This window comes from Neopelma chrysocephalum, unplaced genomic scaffold, assembly GCF_003984885.1.
Source record: "Neopelma chrysocephalum unplaced genomic scaffold, ASM398488v2 Primary Assembly neopelma1_42, whole genome shotgun sequence".
In the NCBI taxonomy this organism is placed as follows: Eukaryota; Metazoa; Chordata; class Aves; order Passeriformes; family Pipridae; genus Neopelma; species Neopelma chrysocephalum.
Genome location: NW_020897700.1, coordinates 12,918,794 through 12,934,148, shown reverse-complemented (window position 1 = coordinate 12,934,148; position 15,355 = coordinate 12,918,794). Strand labels below are relative to the sequence as shown.

General features: G+C 38.7%; 1 protein-coding gene across 3 annotated transcripts in view; it reads left to right on the top strand.

The window, feature by feature from the left end:
• The window catches only part of GALNT7 (polypeptide N-acetylgalactosaminyltransferase 7), a 79,999-nt gene that overhangs the window by 32,186 nt on the left and 32,458 nt on the right, over positions 1–15,355 (top strand). For all 3 annotated transcript variants that reach the window (XM_027676720.1, XM_027676718.1, XM_027676719.1), the window contains one exon: positions 5,817–6,271. In XM_027676720.1, the coding sequence (XP_027532521.1) occupies positions 5,841–6,271 (431 nt within the window). In that variant the 5' untranslated portion in view covers positions 5,817–5,840. The remainder of the gene's footprint in view (positions 1–5,816; positions 6,272–15,355) is intronic.

Sequence of the window (15,355 nt, the reverse complement as noted above, 5' to 3'; positions counted from 1 at the left end):
ACTTTTTTAGTGCAAAAAGTTGTAATGTTTGAAAATACTTTATTACTATTTATTTATTTTCTGAGATGATGCTAGTTGTGCCATAGATTTTTATCCTTGTTTGAGAAGCTAGTTTTTTTCATTTGTGTGTGCTTTTGATTTTGTTTTCCCTGTCTGCAGCTGGTCTTGCAGTAGGTAGAATTTCTAATTGCTTGGATGGAGTCTACCATGGCAGGGGTGAAAGTGGAAGGTGTGCAATCTTATGGGATGGATCCCTTTGACAGTCAGACAACTGTGTTGTGGGAATTATTGCTTATTTTATTTATTCTGGGGTTAGTGGGTATCTAGAGTGAAATCTATTCAGAAATACATTGTTGGATGTGTTGATTTTCCCTTTTGTCTGTGTTTGATCCTATATACTAAAAGTTATCTTTTTTTTGGTCATAAGAGTGTTGTGGAGTCTTTCTACGCTGTGGTGCAAAAATGTTTGCAAGACTAAGTAATGCAGTGTGACACTTCATTTATTCTATCTATGCCCTGCACTATAACCTGGTATGTAAGACTCACACATAATGATTCAAAGCAAACAAAAATATACTACATGCTGGGTTTTTTCGTCTCTCTCATTAACTGGTAGAGCAGAATCATGCCAGAAGCTTGGCTGAGAACAGGCATTATTTTAGTATCTTCCCAGCATGAGTCTAGTCAATAATGAAATCTGTGAATCCAGCTTGTAGTCCTTTTTTCTTCTCTTTTTTTTTCCCCTACCAAGGTAACTGAATAAGTCAAAACAACCCCCTCCTGTTTAGTGAAATAATTGAAAATGCTAGACTCTGCATCATTTCTCTCAAGTGACTTTTTTCTTCCGATAAACTTTGATCAACTGCATTAAGTTGATGCAAACAAAGCAAAATACTTTAAATATGTTGCGATCTTTACTAAAGTGATAGTTGTGTGGGTCTGTATCAGAGTACCTGTGACAGAAGCGCTATTAAAAATCCCCTTTTTTGCATAGAGGGATCAGGTGAGCTCTGAATGCCATTGATTTGTCCTCAGTAAAAAGTCCTTGAACCCTTCCTTATGATATAAGAACTCACATTGTACTTGTGTTTCATGGTAGTTGCAGAAGTGTAGATTCAGCCAAGAGGTAAGAAAGGTAAAAGATGGACTGGATAAAATAAAAACTGCATATGGATTGGCCTTCTAGGTTACTAAAATATTAAACTGTATCAGTTTTTATAGTTTTTTCATGAGGAACACCAGGATATTGCAATGCTCAGTATCTGTCTTTATTGAGCTGTGTATGAACATGTATATTCTAAGAATATAAGGTTTTTTTAATTTCCTTTTGCATCCCTGGGAAATGAGAATGCTGCTGGATTCTACTTAATTATTTCCCTTCTAATTTTTTGTGCATCACTGATTTTTTCTAGATGAGGAAATTGCTTTTGTAGTCATTGCTTTTAATTAGCAACCTTTTTTCAGTATGATAATCTTTCATTTTAGAAATCAAGCAAATCCACTTTTCTAACATAAATTTGTATTCAGACATTATTTCACAAAGTTTTAGGGAGTTGCCAGTCTTGAACTAGTTGACTGAAGAAAAGCAGATTACACAACTTTCACATTTGCAGTTTTATTGCCAGCTACAATCCTCCTACCAGCTGACTGATCTCACAGCCCTATTAAGTCCTCTCCCAGTTTTTCCTTTTACTTGGTGTAATTTATAAGATTGTTTCCAAAGGAAAACAGTTATGTTTCCTATGCATTCTTGTCTTCTGCAAAAAGGCACCTAATTTGCAAAATAAAATTACACTCAATAACCCTTTTTTTTTTCCAAGTCAGGTAGTGACTGTATTTGTATCATCTCTCTGTTTTGGAAACACCCATTGCAGTGACTGTATAAGTCCCTTAGGAGGGAAAAGAACATCTAAAAAATAAAGAAGCATGCACCAAACTGGAGCTAGAAAGGTCATAGCAAGTTCGAGTTCCAGCCCTATAGAAAAAGAAAATGATCTCTATAGAAAAAGACAACTTTTTTCCACGTTATGTGTCCTTTTTATAAATGTGTAATGAGATTTTATTGTTGTTGTTTGTCTTCAGATGTGAGAGAATTCACAATTTTTGCTTCTCTCCGCTCATTTTTGGACAACCTAGAAGTGCAGAGTCCAGATGTATGTTGTGCTTACTTCTTCCAAGCCCTCCCTTCACCTTGCTATTATTAACTCTTCCGAAGTTTTTAAAATAACTTTCAGACCATCTCTTTTTTCCACTTTAGAAAGGTTGCTGGGGTTTGTTTTTTTTTTAATGTACACACCTTCCAGTTTGGCTTTTGTTGTTGTATGAATCTTTAGGTTTAATACTTTTACCTAAGCCAAACTCGTAATCACTGAACAACACTTAATAAAAATTGCTTCAGATTTTTGATATGTCATTAATGTTTTTTTTAAAAAGGAGTGTAGAGTAATAATTCATAAAAGAGAGAAGAAGCTCTAGAAGTTCCTAACTAAGGCATTGTGGCTTATATGATGACCAGAGGAGTGCTTTGATTGTGGTTTGACTTTGCTTCTTTTCCACACAGTATTTGGAAAACCTTTGTCTCAGTTATCTCTGGAGAAATTAATAACCCTTAGGAGTTGTGGTCTGCACTATGCACTTAAACACTGTTAATTTCTCTACGGTTTTTCCTTTTTTTTAAATCCCATAAAATGCTGAGATGAAGTTAATTTTCTTCATAGCATCCCATATGATGCCATGTTTTAGATTTGTGTCCAGGCATGGGGAGGGAGGAGTAAGCAGCTGTGTCATGCTGAGCTGCTTGCAGGAATTAACCCACAACAAATGCCTTCTATCTTATTTGTCCTCAGTACATAAAAAGTGGAGGAATGGGGTGAATGAGTGTGCCTATGTGTTTGTGTATGATTTTCTTGGTTTATGAAATACTTTCCTATGCCTACTAACACGGAATATATTTAGTGTGTTGAAGGGAACTACAAATAAATGCAAAATAATGCAAATTGTGTATAACAGTTATAATGAGGCTAAATGTAATAAAGGATAAGTCATAGTTCTGATGGCAGGAAAGTAAACAAATTTCTTTCAGAAATGTTATGTTTCAGTCGAAAAATTGACTGAGTGGAAGCTCATAACTCTTTTATAGGTAGTGGAAATGAAATGAAAGGATATTAAATTCCACACAGACCAGAGGATTAAGAAATTCCTACCTGATGGGGACTAATGATCCAGGGCAGTTACTGACAATGGCAGTGTGTAAACCTGGCTTCTTTCTATGCTACCTTCCCTTTGGATGCATCCAGCATCCACGGATATTTAATTTGAGTTTTTAGAAGGTACTTCCCTGCCCAGCCCTTTTACATCTCCCTATGGACCTGTCATCCATCAAGGTAAACAGTGGATTTCCATTGAATTTATCCATCACCTTCATGATTTTTTAAACTTGAGTTGTATGCCCCTCAGCCATCACATCTGCAGAGTTTTAGAGATGAAAGACCAACTGCCTTTCTAGTCTTTCATCTCAAGGTACCTATCTACCTTCTCCTTCATTCTGGTTACCCTTCTCTGTACGTTCTTTAATTCCTTTTAGATATGGAGATATGGAGACCAGAACTACATATTAGTGAATACATGAATGCTTCAAAATTTTACGTAGTCAAAATGCTCTTTAGCATCCTTCCTGATGATGCCTACCATTTTTTTGGCTTCTGTAGCTGCCTCTGCACTCAGAGCAGGAATTAAGATTTGAGTTGGTAAGAGCTGAGAGCTCAGCAGTGTTCTGACAGTAGTGGCAAAGCCTTCCTTTTGATTTCTAGGGTAAGTGTTAGATTATGCTCTCTTCAAAAGTTCTCTCAGGGCTTTATTTAGATCCATGGCAGCCTTCTACTTCCTTGAAAAATGTGCCTTTTCACATGCCCTTATACTTCCATTTTCTCACGCTGGCTTTGAGTTCCTCAAAAAATGTTGATGGAAGAACAGAGTAATGTAACACTTCTCCATGTTGTACGTCTTCCCTGTTTAAACTATAACAAGCAGAGAGCTCAGGAAGTTTCTTGAATAAAATTTATTTTGAATTGGAGCCTGACTCCCATTGTTATCCTAGAAATATACTGTTTTTCTTCTTAATTTCTGAAGATTTTTTTACGCAGAATGATGGATGAGGAAAATACCGTGATGTAGTGTTAAGTATTGTGTAGTTTTGTTAAACATGGACATGAGTCAGCATTGTGCCCTTGTCACAGTAAAGGCAGAGTGCATAATGGATGGATACCCTAGAAAGAGCTGAGCTGTCTGGAGCACTGTGTTTGGCTTCTCCTCCCACACTGCCCCAGCTCAGGGGAGATGTTAACAGATGCAGAGGACCTGGGAAAGACCTGCTAGGGAGACTGCATTTGGCTGGAGAAAAGTCTAATGGGGAATCTAATTGCATCTTTTCACCCTGAGAAGTGAGGTTACAGAGAAAATGGAAATAAAATCTTCTGATGGGTGCAGACTGAAAGGGCAAGAGGCAATCACTGTAAAATGCAACATGAGATACTTCTACCAAGTTGTGAGGAAAAATGCCTTCACTGTGAGCTGGGTCAAGCAACCGGAACAGGTTGTCCAGAGAAACTGGGTGTTTTCAGTGTATGACTGGACAAACCTCTCACAAATTGCATCTAACTGTGAACCTGCCTTCAGCAGGTTTAAGTAGGTGGCATCCTTCTGATCTCAATTTTTTGTTTGATTCTGTATTTATGAATAGATAGTGAGACATTGCTAAAATATGTGTGTTGATTCCTGCAGGTTTCAGTATGATCTAACATTTCTCCTGCTTACAAATAAATAATGTGAGCAGGAAGTCTGAACTTTCAGCAATGTTTGCCTTCATCATCTTGGACAGTAGTATTGGAAAAAGCACTGACTGGATTTTGGAGTGCATTTGTGGGCTGTTGCACCCTGGAGACTTCACACAGACACTTCAGAGTCTTTCTGTCTAGTTTCTTCCAAAATCACCCACCCTTATTCTAACCCCATCAACCTCACTGATCACTGAAAATATCAAGTGGGGAGACAGGGAGGAGTGCTGTAAAATTGTTTCAAACAAGGAGGCTTGTTTCAAACAAGCTTCCAGTGCCTGTGGCAGCTCTCTCCAGCCCCAGCACTGCCTCCCCAGGTAGGAATCTCATTTCTGTTGCCGTGCTATTGTAGCAGAGGGAGTAATGCTTGGTGGGAGCAAGTTGGGTGGGGAGATGTGGAGTGTGAAGGGTGGGGATTATATGTGGCTCACAGCTGCCACAGATGTGTGTGCCAGACTGCATGTAGTCACAGTTCTCTTTCCCAGCACAGGAGCGTGTTGAGGCTATATCTAGCAACCACTGAGACCTTATAGAGATCTGAGCCACCGGTAGGCATACCTCAGAAACACCCAGTGTCCAAGAGTGGGCCCAAGGATGCCATGCTCTGGACTGCGGCATTGTTGGCCTCCATACCACCTTTTCCTTCATAAAATGCTCTGTCAGTGCACCCTGCATATCACTTTGGTGTGCAGCTTGAACCACATTCAAGTTAACATGTCCTGCATGGGTATTTGGTCTTTGGGAATGCTTTGGGCATTAGTCAATTTCCAGGACCAACACACCAAGGTAAGTGTGGACAACAGCTAGTGATGTTCTCCAGCAGTCAGTAGCTTTAGTAAAAAGCGTTCATTGAGCCTCTCAACACAGATTTCTCCATTCTTGCTCAACATATATTTAGTGCCAACTCTCAGTGCGTTAACTACTGGATGTAAATAAAAGGTCATCAATTCATATGGTCTGCTGTTTCTCTGTGTGTGTATATAGGATGACAAAGAAGACAACAGACCCATGCCAAACAAAGGAGACCATGGACTAGGAAATGAGAAGTTCAAACCCGTGGTACCTTGGCCTCATGTTGAAGGTGTGGAAGTGGACTTGGAATCCATTCGAAGGAAAAATAAGGCCAAAAATGAACTTAATCATCATGGTGGTGATAACAAACAGCAGAACATCATCCAGAGGCAGTATCTCACATTTAAACCTCAGACATTTGTATACCCAGATCCTGTTTTACGACCTGGAGTCCTTGGTAATTTTGAACCCAAAGAGCCTGAGCCTCATGGAGTTGTTGGTGGCCCTGGAGAGGAAGCAAAGCCATATATTTTAGGACCAGATTACAAAGAATCCATTCAAGCCAGCATTAAAGAGTTTGGGTTTAATATGGTGGCAAGTGATATGATCTCACTAGATCGGAGCGTTAATGACTTGCGTCAAGAAGAGTAAGCAAACCTTTTGTTTTCTTTTAGTTCTGTTTTTATGGGATTCAGTTATTTGCTTTCCATATATCTTAAATGATGCTTAAAATAATATTATTTATTAGGCCAAATACTTAAGGCTTCTTGTACTGACAGGCAAGAGTGCTGTACTATACCAAATGTTTCCATATATTCTTCTTAATGCTGTTGCAATGATTCCTTTCATGAAGAGATAATGTAGAGTGATTTATCTCTGAAGTCATTTGTTTTAGTGTCTAATTGCATGTATTTGCGTGTTCCGTGTCTAGCCACAGTCTTCATTGTCATATCTTTTCTTAATCCATAATTTAAGATTTGTTTTTAAGAGAGAAGGATTGCCTTTATTAGGCATTCCCATTCTAGTTAGTTTATTCAGTTTTGGTTTACCCCAATGTTTTTAAAATTAAATGTAAATAAATAAATAAATAGAGAACAGAAACAAAGAAATACTGTTCTCTTTAAATAACACTGCTCTAATTACCTGTAGTAACAGAAATATAGATCTGCCATAGTGATGGTTGGAGTAGTCTTCTAATAGTTTCTCACAGCATTTGTCATAAAGAAGGAAGCAATCTTAGACAAAATATTTTTTTACTTGCTGGGAGGGTGTCTACTTTGTTGTGGGAAAATTCTCGTAGTTTACTAACATTTGCTCAGTGATTACTAACAGGTTTACACAGTTTGTTCTGACCTTTGATATATGTTGGAGCCAATTTTAGTCAGGCTAATCTGCATTTGATATAATTTTCCTTGTTAAATATCAGCTAAGGACAGGTCTCTGAGCTAACTGATTGATTGGTAAGGGATTTTTTAGTCTGGTTTTTTGGTTGGGTTTTTGTGGAGGGTGTATGAATTTAGATATGAAATTAAGTACTTTGCAATTTTCACTTCCCCGTCATCTCTAGCAGTGGATCGATGCTGATCCCTGGACTGGGTGCCAAACTCTGGGCTTATGTTTCCAGCTGTGATAGCTGATCTGTTTAGCTGGTTACTCTCTTGTTCCTGGGCCTCTGCTCTGGCCTTTTGTGGTGGGTATTTTTTCCATTTCAAGGCAGGAGAGAACTGGCCGGCTGTGGGTCTGACTCATACCCATGCATGGACAGCTGCTTGAATTTACTACCTGGTGTGTGCTCATTGAAAGCAAATGAAGTACACAGAGCACAGCATTTCCCTTCCTTAGTGCTGTGTTCCTCAGATGACTTACTAAAGGTTTCCACTTGCTGGCAGTCAGAGTACAGGACTGTGCCTGTCTGCTGCTGGTGGCAATGAAGTGCCAGCTGTCCTGGGTGTTCCTGGGTGTTCACTTTGTTTTTCTTTCTTTGCTGTGGTCAGCAGTTGGTCCTCTGCGCTGAAGAGGTTTTTCTGAAGGGGAAGAAATGATCTGGCTAACCTGTGTAGGTCAGCATTTTGTTTTTAGGAGGTTATTCCCTAGACACAGCTGCTTCTGCTGAGGCATTTGCAGCCACTGGGATCCCTTTTGTAGGAGGCAACAGGACTAAGGAAACTCAAAGAAAAAGCATTTCTCCATCAAGTATTGTGATTAACTGAGCAGGGGGGCTTGCTGCCTGCTGTTGCCAGGAGTTCATTTTAGCAGAACAGGGCTTTGGCCCTGCCTTCCTTAGAGAGAGAAGGAGAGGAGATGGAAGCACGCTCTCCTCCTGCCCTCCACTCTGGAAGTACAGCAGCGTGTCATGTGTAGGTGGGACTGGGCTGACTCTGCCCAGGCTAGTTGCCATATCTTTGGCAGCAGAACTCAAGTATTCCCTCCCCTCAATTTTTACCCAAGGTGAAGGGCATCAGAGAAGATATGTATCTGCCAAATAGTTCCACACCTGTAGCTTCCTGAAGTATTTTTGGCATAATCTCAGAATTTGTCTTTACTTCTGTTCTGAAGGACATTAATTAAGAGAAATTCCCAAAAATTATTAAATACTTTGGGGAAGAGGAGGGACAGCTATGGAAAGATGAATTTCAGAAACAGTTTCCTTCAAGCACAGTTGCAGATAAGTCTTCTTGGAGGTCAAAGCCAGTAGCTCAAATCAAAGTTATGTTTTATTATTTAATGTTCTAAGCAAGTAAACAAAACAGCATGAAAAAACAATGGGATCAAAAGGCATCTTTTAGATATAATTTTATTTATTGAATACTTGGGATGCCTGCAATTGCCCTAATAAGTTAAAGGTTTATAGCTTCCATGTGTCTCCTGGGAACAGCAGAAGAGAGGGGAAGCAAGCGAGATTGACTGATATTGATATATGCTTTTAGGTATCCACATCCTCACTCTCCAGCGCATCCTCCAAGATGAGCAAGAAGTGCAGCAAAAGGTAGCACATTGCCTATTGGATGCACCATTTATTTTCCTCCCACTGACCTGCTTAAAAAGAGTAGAAGCCTTTGTGGTTAATAAGTCTGGTCAAATTCAGTTTAATCCTACCAAAGAGCAATATAGTAATATTTTTATAGTTAATGCTATATTGGCATTTCTGATTAAGGAAGATCTTTCTGGTAAAGACCAGGTTATTTGTTCATAGACAGGCAGACCTCACCTCAGCCCTCTCTTCCTTCAAGCATCAGAATTTTTAAGCGTCACCCTGTGCAGTCAGGTTTGTTCAGTGAAGTATATCAAATGCTTTCCCAGACATTGCTAGCAAGAGTGAAATAGTGCTGCAAGAGTTGTTTCTCCCACCTTAAAAGCCTTGTAGCCTTAGGGCTTGTCCCTGCTGGAGGGAGAAGAGGGAAGAAATGACAATAAAGGGGGATTCAATTCTGCTCTGTTTAGATTTGACTTTGTAGTCTGACACGTTACCAAGATGATTTGCCAGCTGCCTTTATTGATTCAGTAGGTATTTTGCTGGTGATTCTTGGCTGTTTCAGTTGCTGTAAAAAGCCTTAACTCTTGTTGTATGCTGTAGAGAGTAATAATGCTGGATGGTGTGTTGAAATTTTTTGTCAGGTACATCAGAATATTTCTGTTTTGCCAATACCACATACTCCTGGCTTATGGATTTTAACCAGTATATTTCAACATTGAAGCCCAGCACTTCTGTTGACATACAGAAAGTCATAAGTTTGGTTAAACAAAAGCAAGAATATATGGGGATATAAAATAGGCAGTGTAGAAACTTTCAAAGATGGCTCATCTCACTGCAGCCTTTTCAGCACCCTCTAGGAGGGCCAGGGGAGACATAAACTGGTTTTAGGTGAACCTGTTCTCCACCTTATTTCTTGTTGCAAAGAAGTAGAGCAGGCTTAGCAGGCCCTGTCAAAACATCTGTACAATAGTAGCTGGAAGAAAACTTTTTCTTAAAACTTGGTGATTTTTACCTTTTTTAGATCTATTTTTATCGTCCTGGTGGGTGGCAGCCTTTTAAGAGCAGTCATTTATATTGGATTTTACATGTTGTACCTGCTTCCTAGCAGACCTGCGATAAAATTAATGTTAGGTTTCGGGAAGAAGGATATTAATTTGATTCCTCCCTGGACTATTTGTTTGTAATCAGAAGTCTCCACAGAGGTAGAGCTGAAGTAAAACTAGAGTGATAAAGTTTCTGGACTACTTTGGATCCAAGATAAACACACCATGCTAGAGAAATAAAAAATGGACCTAGGTCTGAGGATTGATGCTGTGGGGTAACAAGGTATGTCCTCTCAAAAAAAAAAAAAATCTCAAGAGATAACTTCAGAGAATTGTAGCTAGGAATAACAAGAACTTAGTTGTTTATCCTGCATAATGATCCACTTGTCTAGAGAAGTTTAAAATAAAATTGAATTTAAAAAAATACGTCTATACTGAGTCTAACTAGTGATTGTTTTTGTTGACAACCTTATCTCTAGCTCTGGCCAATAACATATACTAGTGAGAAAACATACAAGAATGGATAAGCTTCATTCCTGGCAATCAGTGGGCTGGAACACTTGAGCCAAAAATTGCAACAGGATTGTCATGCTTCATAGACCTCTTTCTCTGCACTGACTTGTCCTTTAAATGCATATATACACCTGAAATTAATGACATCCTGAGTCAGTGACTGCAGAATGTAGTGTTTGTTTTAACCTTCCTCCCAGATACTGTCACGTACTTCTGTTACTCGGCTGCTCCACAGTATGGGAATATCAATAGATATCTCCATGAAGCTACTATATAAATGTTTCATGTTCCTTCCTTATTGTTCTTGCCATTTTATTTCCCCTGAGCTAAATTTCTGAAAGAGCTATCCACATTTGACTCCAAGATTTTTTTTTAATTTTTTTTTTCCAGTGGTGATACAGAGTTTAGGGTTTGTAGCTGAGCATATGCGCTAAGTGGCCTAACACTTCATATACAGTCATTGCACTTACAGTGAGCTCTCCTGCCAGCTCATTTCCTTGGTAGTGTCCTTGAATTGTTCTGCAGCTGTTTATAGTCATTTTAATTGCAACTACCAAGAGCTTTTTATTGTTCATTAATGACCTGGAAGAGGAGGTGGACTGCTTGGCTGCCAGCACAGACATTTATGCTGCTACAGTCACAAACTCACTTAAAAATTGATTAGAATGAATTGAATAATAAATCTATTGAATGAATGGACTTTAGCAGTTATTAATCTAAGAGATCTGCCATATTTGATTAAGAACTGTGCCTGTAAAGAAAGCAAAGAACCTCATCAAATGCTTTAGAAATTCAGTTACTGTATTAATACCCTGACCCATGTTCACATAATCTTTGATTTCTTCAGAAGATGATAATATTTTTCCATGGCATGGCTTTTTTCCACAAAAGTTGTGTCTGTTGTTTACTAATTTTGTTATTTATTACTAGCTTCTATTCAACAGGGAAGTCAGATTGAGTGGTCTGCAGGGCCCTTTGATACAAATTGGTTTTGTGTTTTCCTCCTCTGTTTGTTTGATAACAAGGCTGGAATCAGCAATAGTTATACACTACAATTGTTTGTCTATTTATGTTGCATTGTTTGGGAAATACTGGGTTTATTAAAAGAAAAAAAAATCAATAGACTATTAATGGCAGAAAATAGAGAATTCCAGTAGAAGCTATCATGCAGATTATCTGTGATCTCCAAATTACGAAATGGCTAAGCTTTAGGTAGCTGAAGATAGGAATAGGGAATATAGTGGAAAGTATCACTGTGCACTTACCCTAGTTTTGATCTCTTCTCTGGTTATGTGGTGTTGGTCACTGCTGAGAGTTCAATGGAAATACTTAATTTAGCTCTCCTGCTTCTGAAGTGGTGTCTTTTCATTTTGATCATGTATCAGCCTGACAGACTTTGTGGCAAGCATCCTACTTCTGATGTTTGAAAGAAATATTTGAATAGCAGCTTTTACGCTTCAGTAAGCTATTTCTCAAACTTGGGGTTTGGGTTTTTGTTTGGGTTTTTTTGTGGGTTTTGTTTTTTTTTAATCTCTTATTATTTAGATGCACTTAGCCTGAATTAGTGCTCGTTTCTGTTTCCCTAGTGTGGACACCACCCTGTACATTTAAAGAATGTATGTCTTACTGCTAACAGCATCTGGGGTTTTATTTGATTAAAAATCAGATGTCTTTCCCTTTTTCATAGTTCCCTTTTTTAAAAGGAGGTGTCTCCTGCCTGTGTCTTCTCTCCTGTCAGATGCTCCGATTCTTCCATACCCATCACAGGTGCTGTCTGAGTCTTTCTTGGGCAGCCAGTACTTCTCTGTGGTTCTGTTCATGGCTTTCCCTTGTCCTTATGCTAGACAATCCCTGGCACATTTAAGCTTCAATAAACTGGTTCTGATTTATTTTAGCAGAAGTCAGTCCTTCATGGATAAAGTTAATCAGTTCCAAAAATTTCACCCATTGCTAATGAGTTCCAGGCCATAGTTTCCTGGATCCTGCTTCTTGAAGGTGGGCAAGAATTTGTCTTTATCAGTCCTCAGGAACCACTCTTAAGCACAGGACCTTGTAAATATTGGTGAGTGTGACCTCACAATGACATCACAAGCTTCCTCAGTGCCCTCTGGTGTGATCCATCCAAATCCCATGGGCTTGTGCTGTGTTTATCCCATTTGCTGTGATATGTCCACTGAAGTGGTCCCTGACTCACCTCTGTGGTGGATATTTCTTCCCTTCTGCAGACTTTGCCCCTTGACTCGGGGACCTGGGAGATGTGACAGCAAACCTTGCAAGTAAAGACTGAAGGAAATTATATTTTGAGTGTCTTAGTCTTTTCTGTGTTCTTTGACACTAAATTGCATCTCTTTTATCAGTTTAGTCTCCTTTAGCCTACAAGCTCTTCTCACCCTTCCTGTCTTATGGATTTCAACTCCATAAAGCTTTGCCTTTAATTCTCTCTGCACGGGCTCAGGCAATATTTCTGAACTCCTCCTAGGTAGCCAGTCCATGCATCTACCTTCTCTGTTCTTCCTTCTGGAGTTCTTGGTGCATCCAGGTGGGTTGCCTTCCATGCATCTTTAACTAACTGCATGTGGGAATGGACGGTTCCTGTGTTTTGGGGAGGTTGTCCTGGAAGATGCCATTCCTGGGCCCTTTTTGACGAAGTTGTAGCACCTGAAATCATTAGCTGCTTATGACAGATATTAGGAAACATGTAAATAATGTGTGAAAGAGCCAAAAGGGAAATAAAACTGCCCGATGGACAAAACCATTGATGACTACAGGTGTAGAGCTCTGAGAAGAGGCTGTTTGGTGTATGGCTCACTGGAGCCGCACCTGGTTATACAAGACCAAAGCAGTGTGAGTTGTTAAAAAAAATCTGTATTCAGTATTTCTAAAAAATACATATCTATGATGCATTACTTGCAGTAGTCTCTTTTTATACTTTTAGCTCAAAACCACTAAGAATCAATGCAGGTTTTGCTTTATGAAGTTACTTTCACAGTAGAACACTCCAAATCCTCATCTGCCATTTCTGTTCCTGTATTTTGCTGCATTTGGGTCATGCTTAGTGCACTTTAGATTGAGATTGAAGTCAAGTAACATTCTGTTAAAGTATATTTTAAGTGATGCACTGTGAAACCCCCTATCTTTCCTATTAACAAACTTGCAATACTGTAGAGCCCTTAAGCCAGGGATGTTCATAGTGCTGATCAGATTTCATGCTAGGGTAATTAACAGTGTTGGCTGTAAGAAAGGATCAGAGCTCAACATGCTTTGCTCAGTCTTGATGTGCTGTTGTTATCCAACCCATGGAAGAGTTGCTTACAAATTATTCTTACTGACCCAAAAGATTTTAGTCTTATTACTCTATTTAAACTAGATTTTTTTTTGACAGCTTCTTTTGAAAAATGTCGCAGGAACTTTATCCTGAATAGTTTACCTGGGAGAGGAAACATCATTAATGTTTATGGCATGAGACAAATTAATCTCTTGCTGGATTTTTTTTCAATATGACGATAGATAGCTGCTGTCTGCTCATTAGCGTGAGCCAGAATTTCAACTGTATCACCCCCACACATCTGTCAGTATGATCATGGCAGAATAAATATTTTTAAGTGTTTTTTCCTTTTGTGGATTATCCACTTTGAGTTTTCCTTTTTAAGGACATTATTCCTGTTACAGGGCATACCCCCTGGGCCATACAAATTTGTACTTGAATAATTGGATCTGTTGCCATGGGTCACCTTTTGACTTCAAACAGAACTGGCAACAAGCTTTTGTTGAAAAACCTGAAAAATAACCCTTACTTGAGTACAATGATGCTTGTATTTTTGGACAATTGTTTTTTGCGTCTCATTTTATAAAACAAAAGTGAATGAGGATTGGCTTGTTTTTAAAAATTGTACATGTATGTTTGAAGGGTGCTTGTTTTATTTTTCAATTATTTTTAGTAAAAAAAAGAGGAAGGAATTCTTGCCAAAAATAAAGACTTCTAACTTTACTAAGAATACACACATGCAGAGCTGTGTGATAGTAAGGCAGAGCTGTTAGGAAAGATATTTTTCCTATCATAGTTTGATGGTGACAGCTTGGACCCTTTGTATGGTCCAAGTGCTATTAAAAATGTTTAATTGTGTAGAAAATATTTGGTGCTGGACTGGAGTCAAAAAATATCGAAATCTTTAGTTGTAACTAATTACTCAGGGTATGAAATAAGGCAGATAAATCTTGGCTGCTTATTTGAAATGAACAGTCTTATTAGTCTGGGCAAATAACATGAATTTAATATGTTCTCTTACACTGAGTAGTTACTTGTCCAGTCAATCTTGTTGTAGCTAAGAAGATTGAATAGAAAGGCTCTGGAGTAAAGCCTGCTTTCTTCAGGAATGTGATTAGTTCCTTAATTATAGTACTGACCAAATTACATATTTGATACTGTTATAAGAAAAAGGATTTCAGTAATTATTCTTGATATCTATGTCATTGGAAGTGGAACGTTAGGGACTTGGTTTCATTTCACATGGTACCTTGGGAAAATCTTTTATTCAAGTGCCACATAGTACACTGGAACTGTTCTGTAACGAAGAAAACTAATTTTATAGTGTGCACATAAATCTTTGTGCACCTCAGTGAGAGCTGGGATTGAGAATCAGGTGAATTATAGTGGTCACACTAAATCAGGAAGGCTTTCCACTGCAGATTATCAGCTGCCTTACTGCTGGTAAGAGTCCTGGAGGGGAAAAGAATGCATTTAAATTGTAATTAGCCACAGATTATGAGAGCATCTCCTTGTGATCAGGAAAGATTTGCATTCCAAGCATTAAAGCAAAACCCAGCATTTTCTGTTAACATTTCAGGTCCCAGTAGTGAAAACTACAGAGAAAATGGATCCTTCATCTCTTTAGTGTTGGCTGCTAGCATTTCAAATATTAAGTTTTGAGGGAGAAATAATTCACCCAAAGAGTACAGAGAAGTTGACAGAGGCACCAGGTGTGTTATCTGTAGCTGGATTTACTTACTTCTTTGTGTGTGCATTTGAAAAGAGACGACCAAGTTCTGAACATGACCTCTTACTCAACAAAAATGTACAGCGCAGCACCTGGAGTATATTTAAATTCTGTCTTAAACCTTGACTTCAGTGGAGGGGCAGTCTGAGCGATTTCCTGCAGCTGTTTGTGTAACCCTTCAGGTGCTGACTTGCAGCATAGAAATTT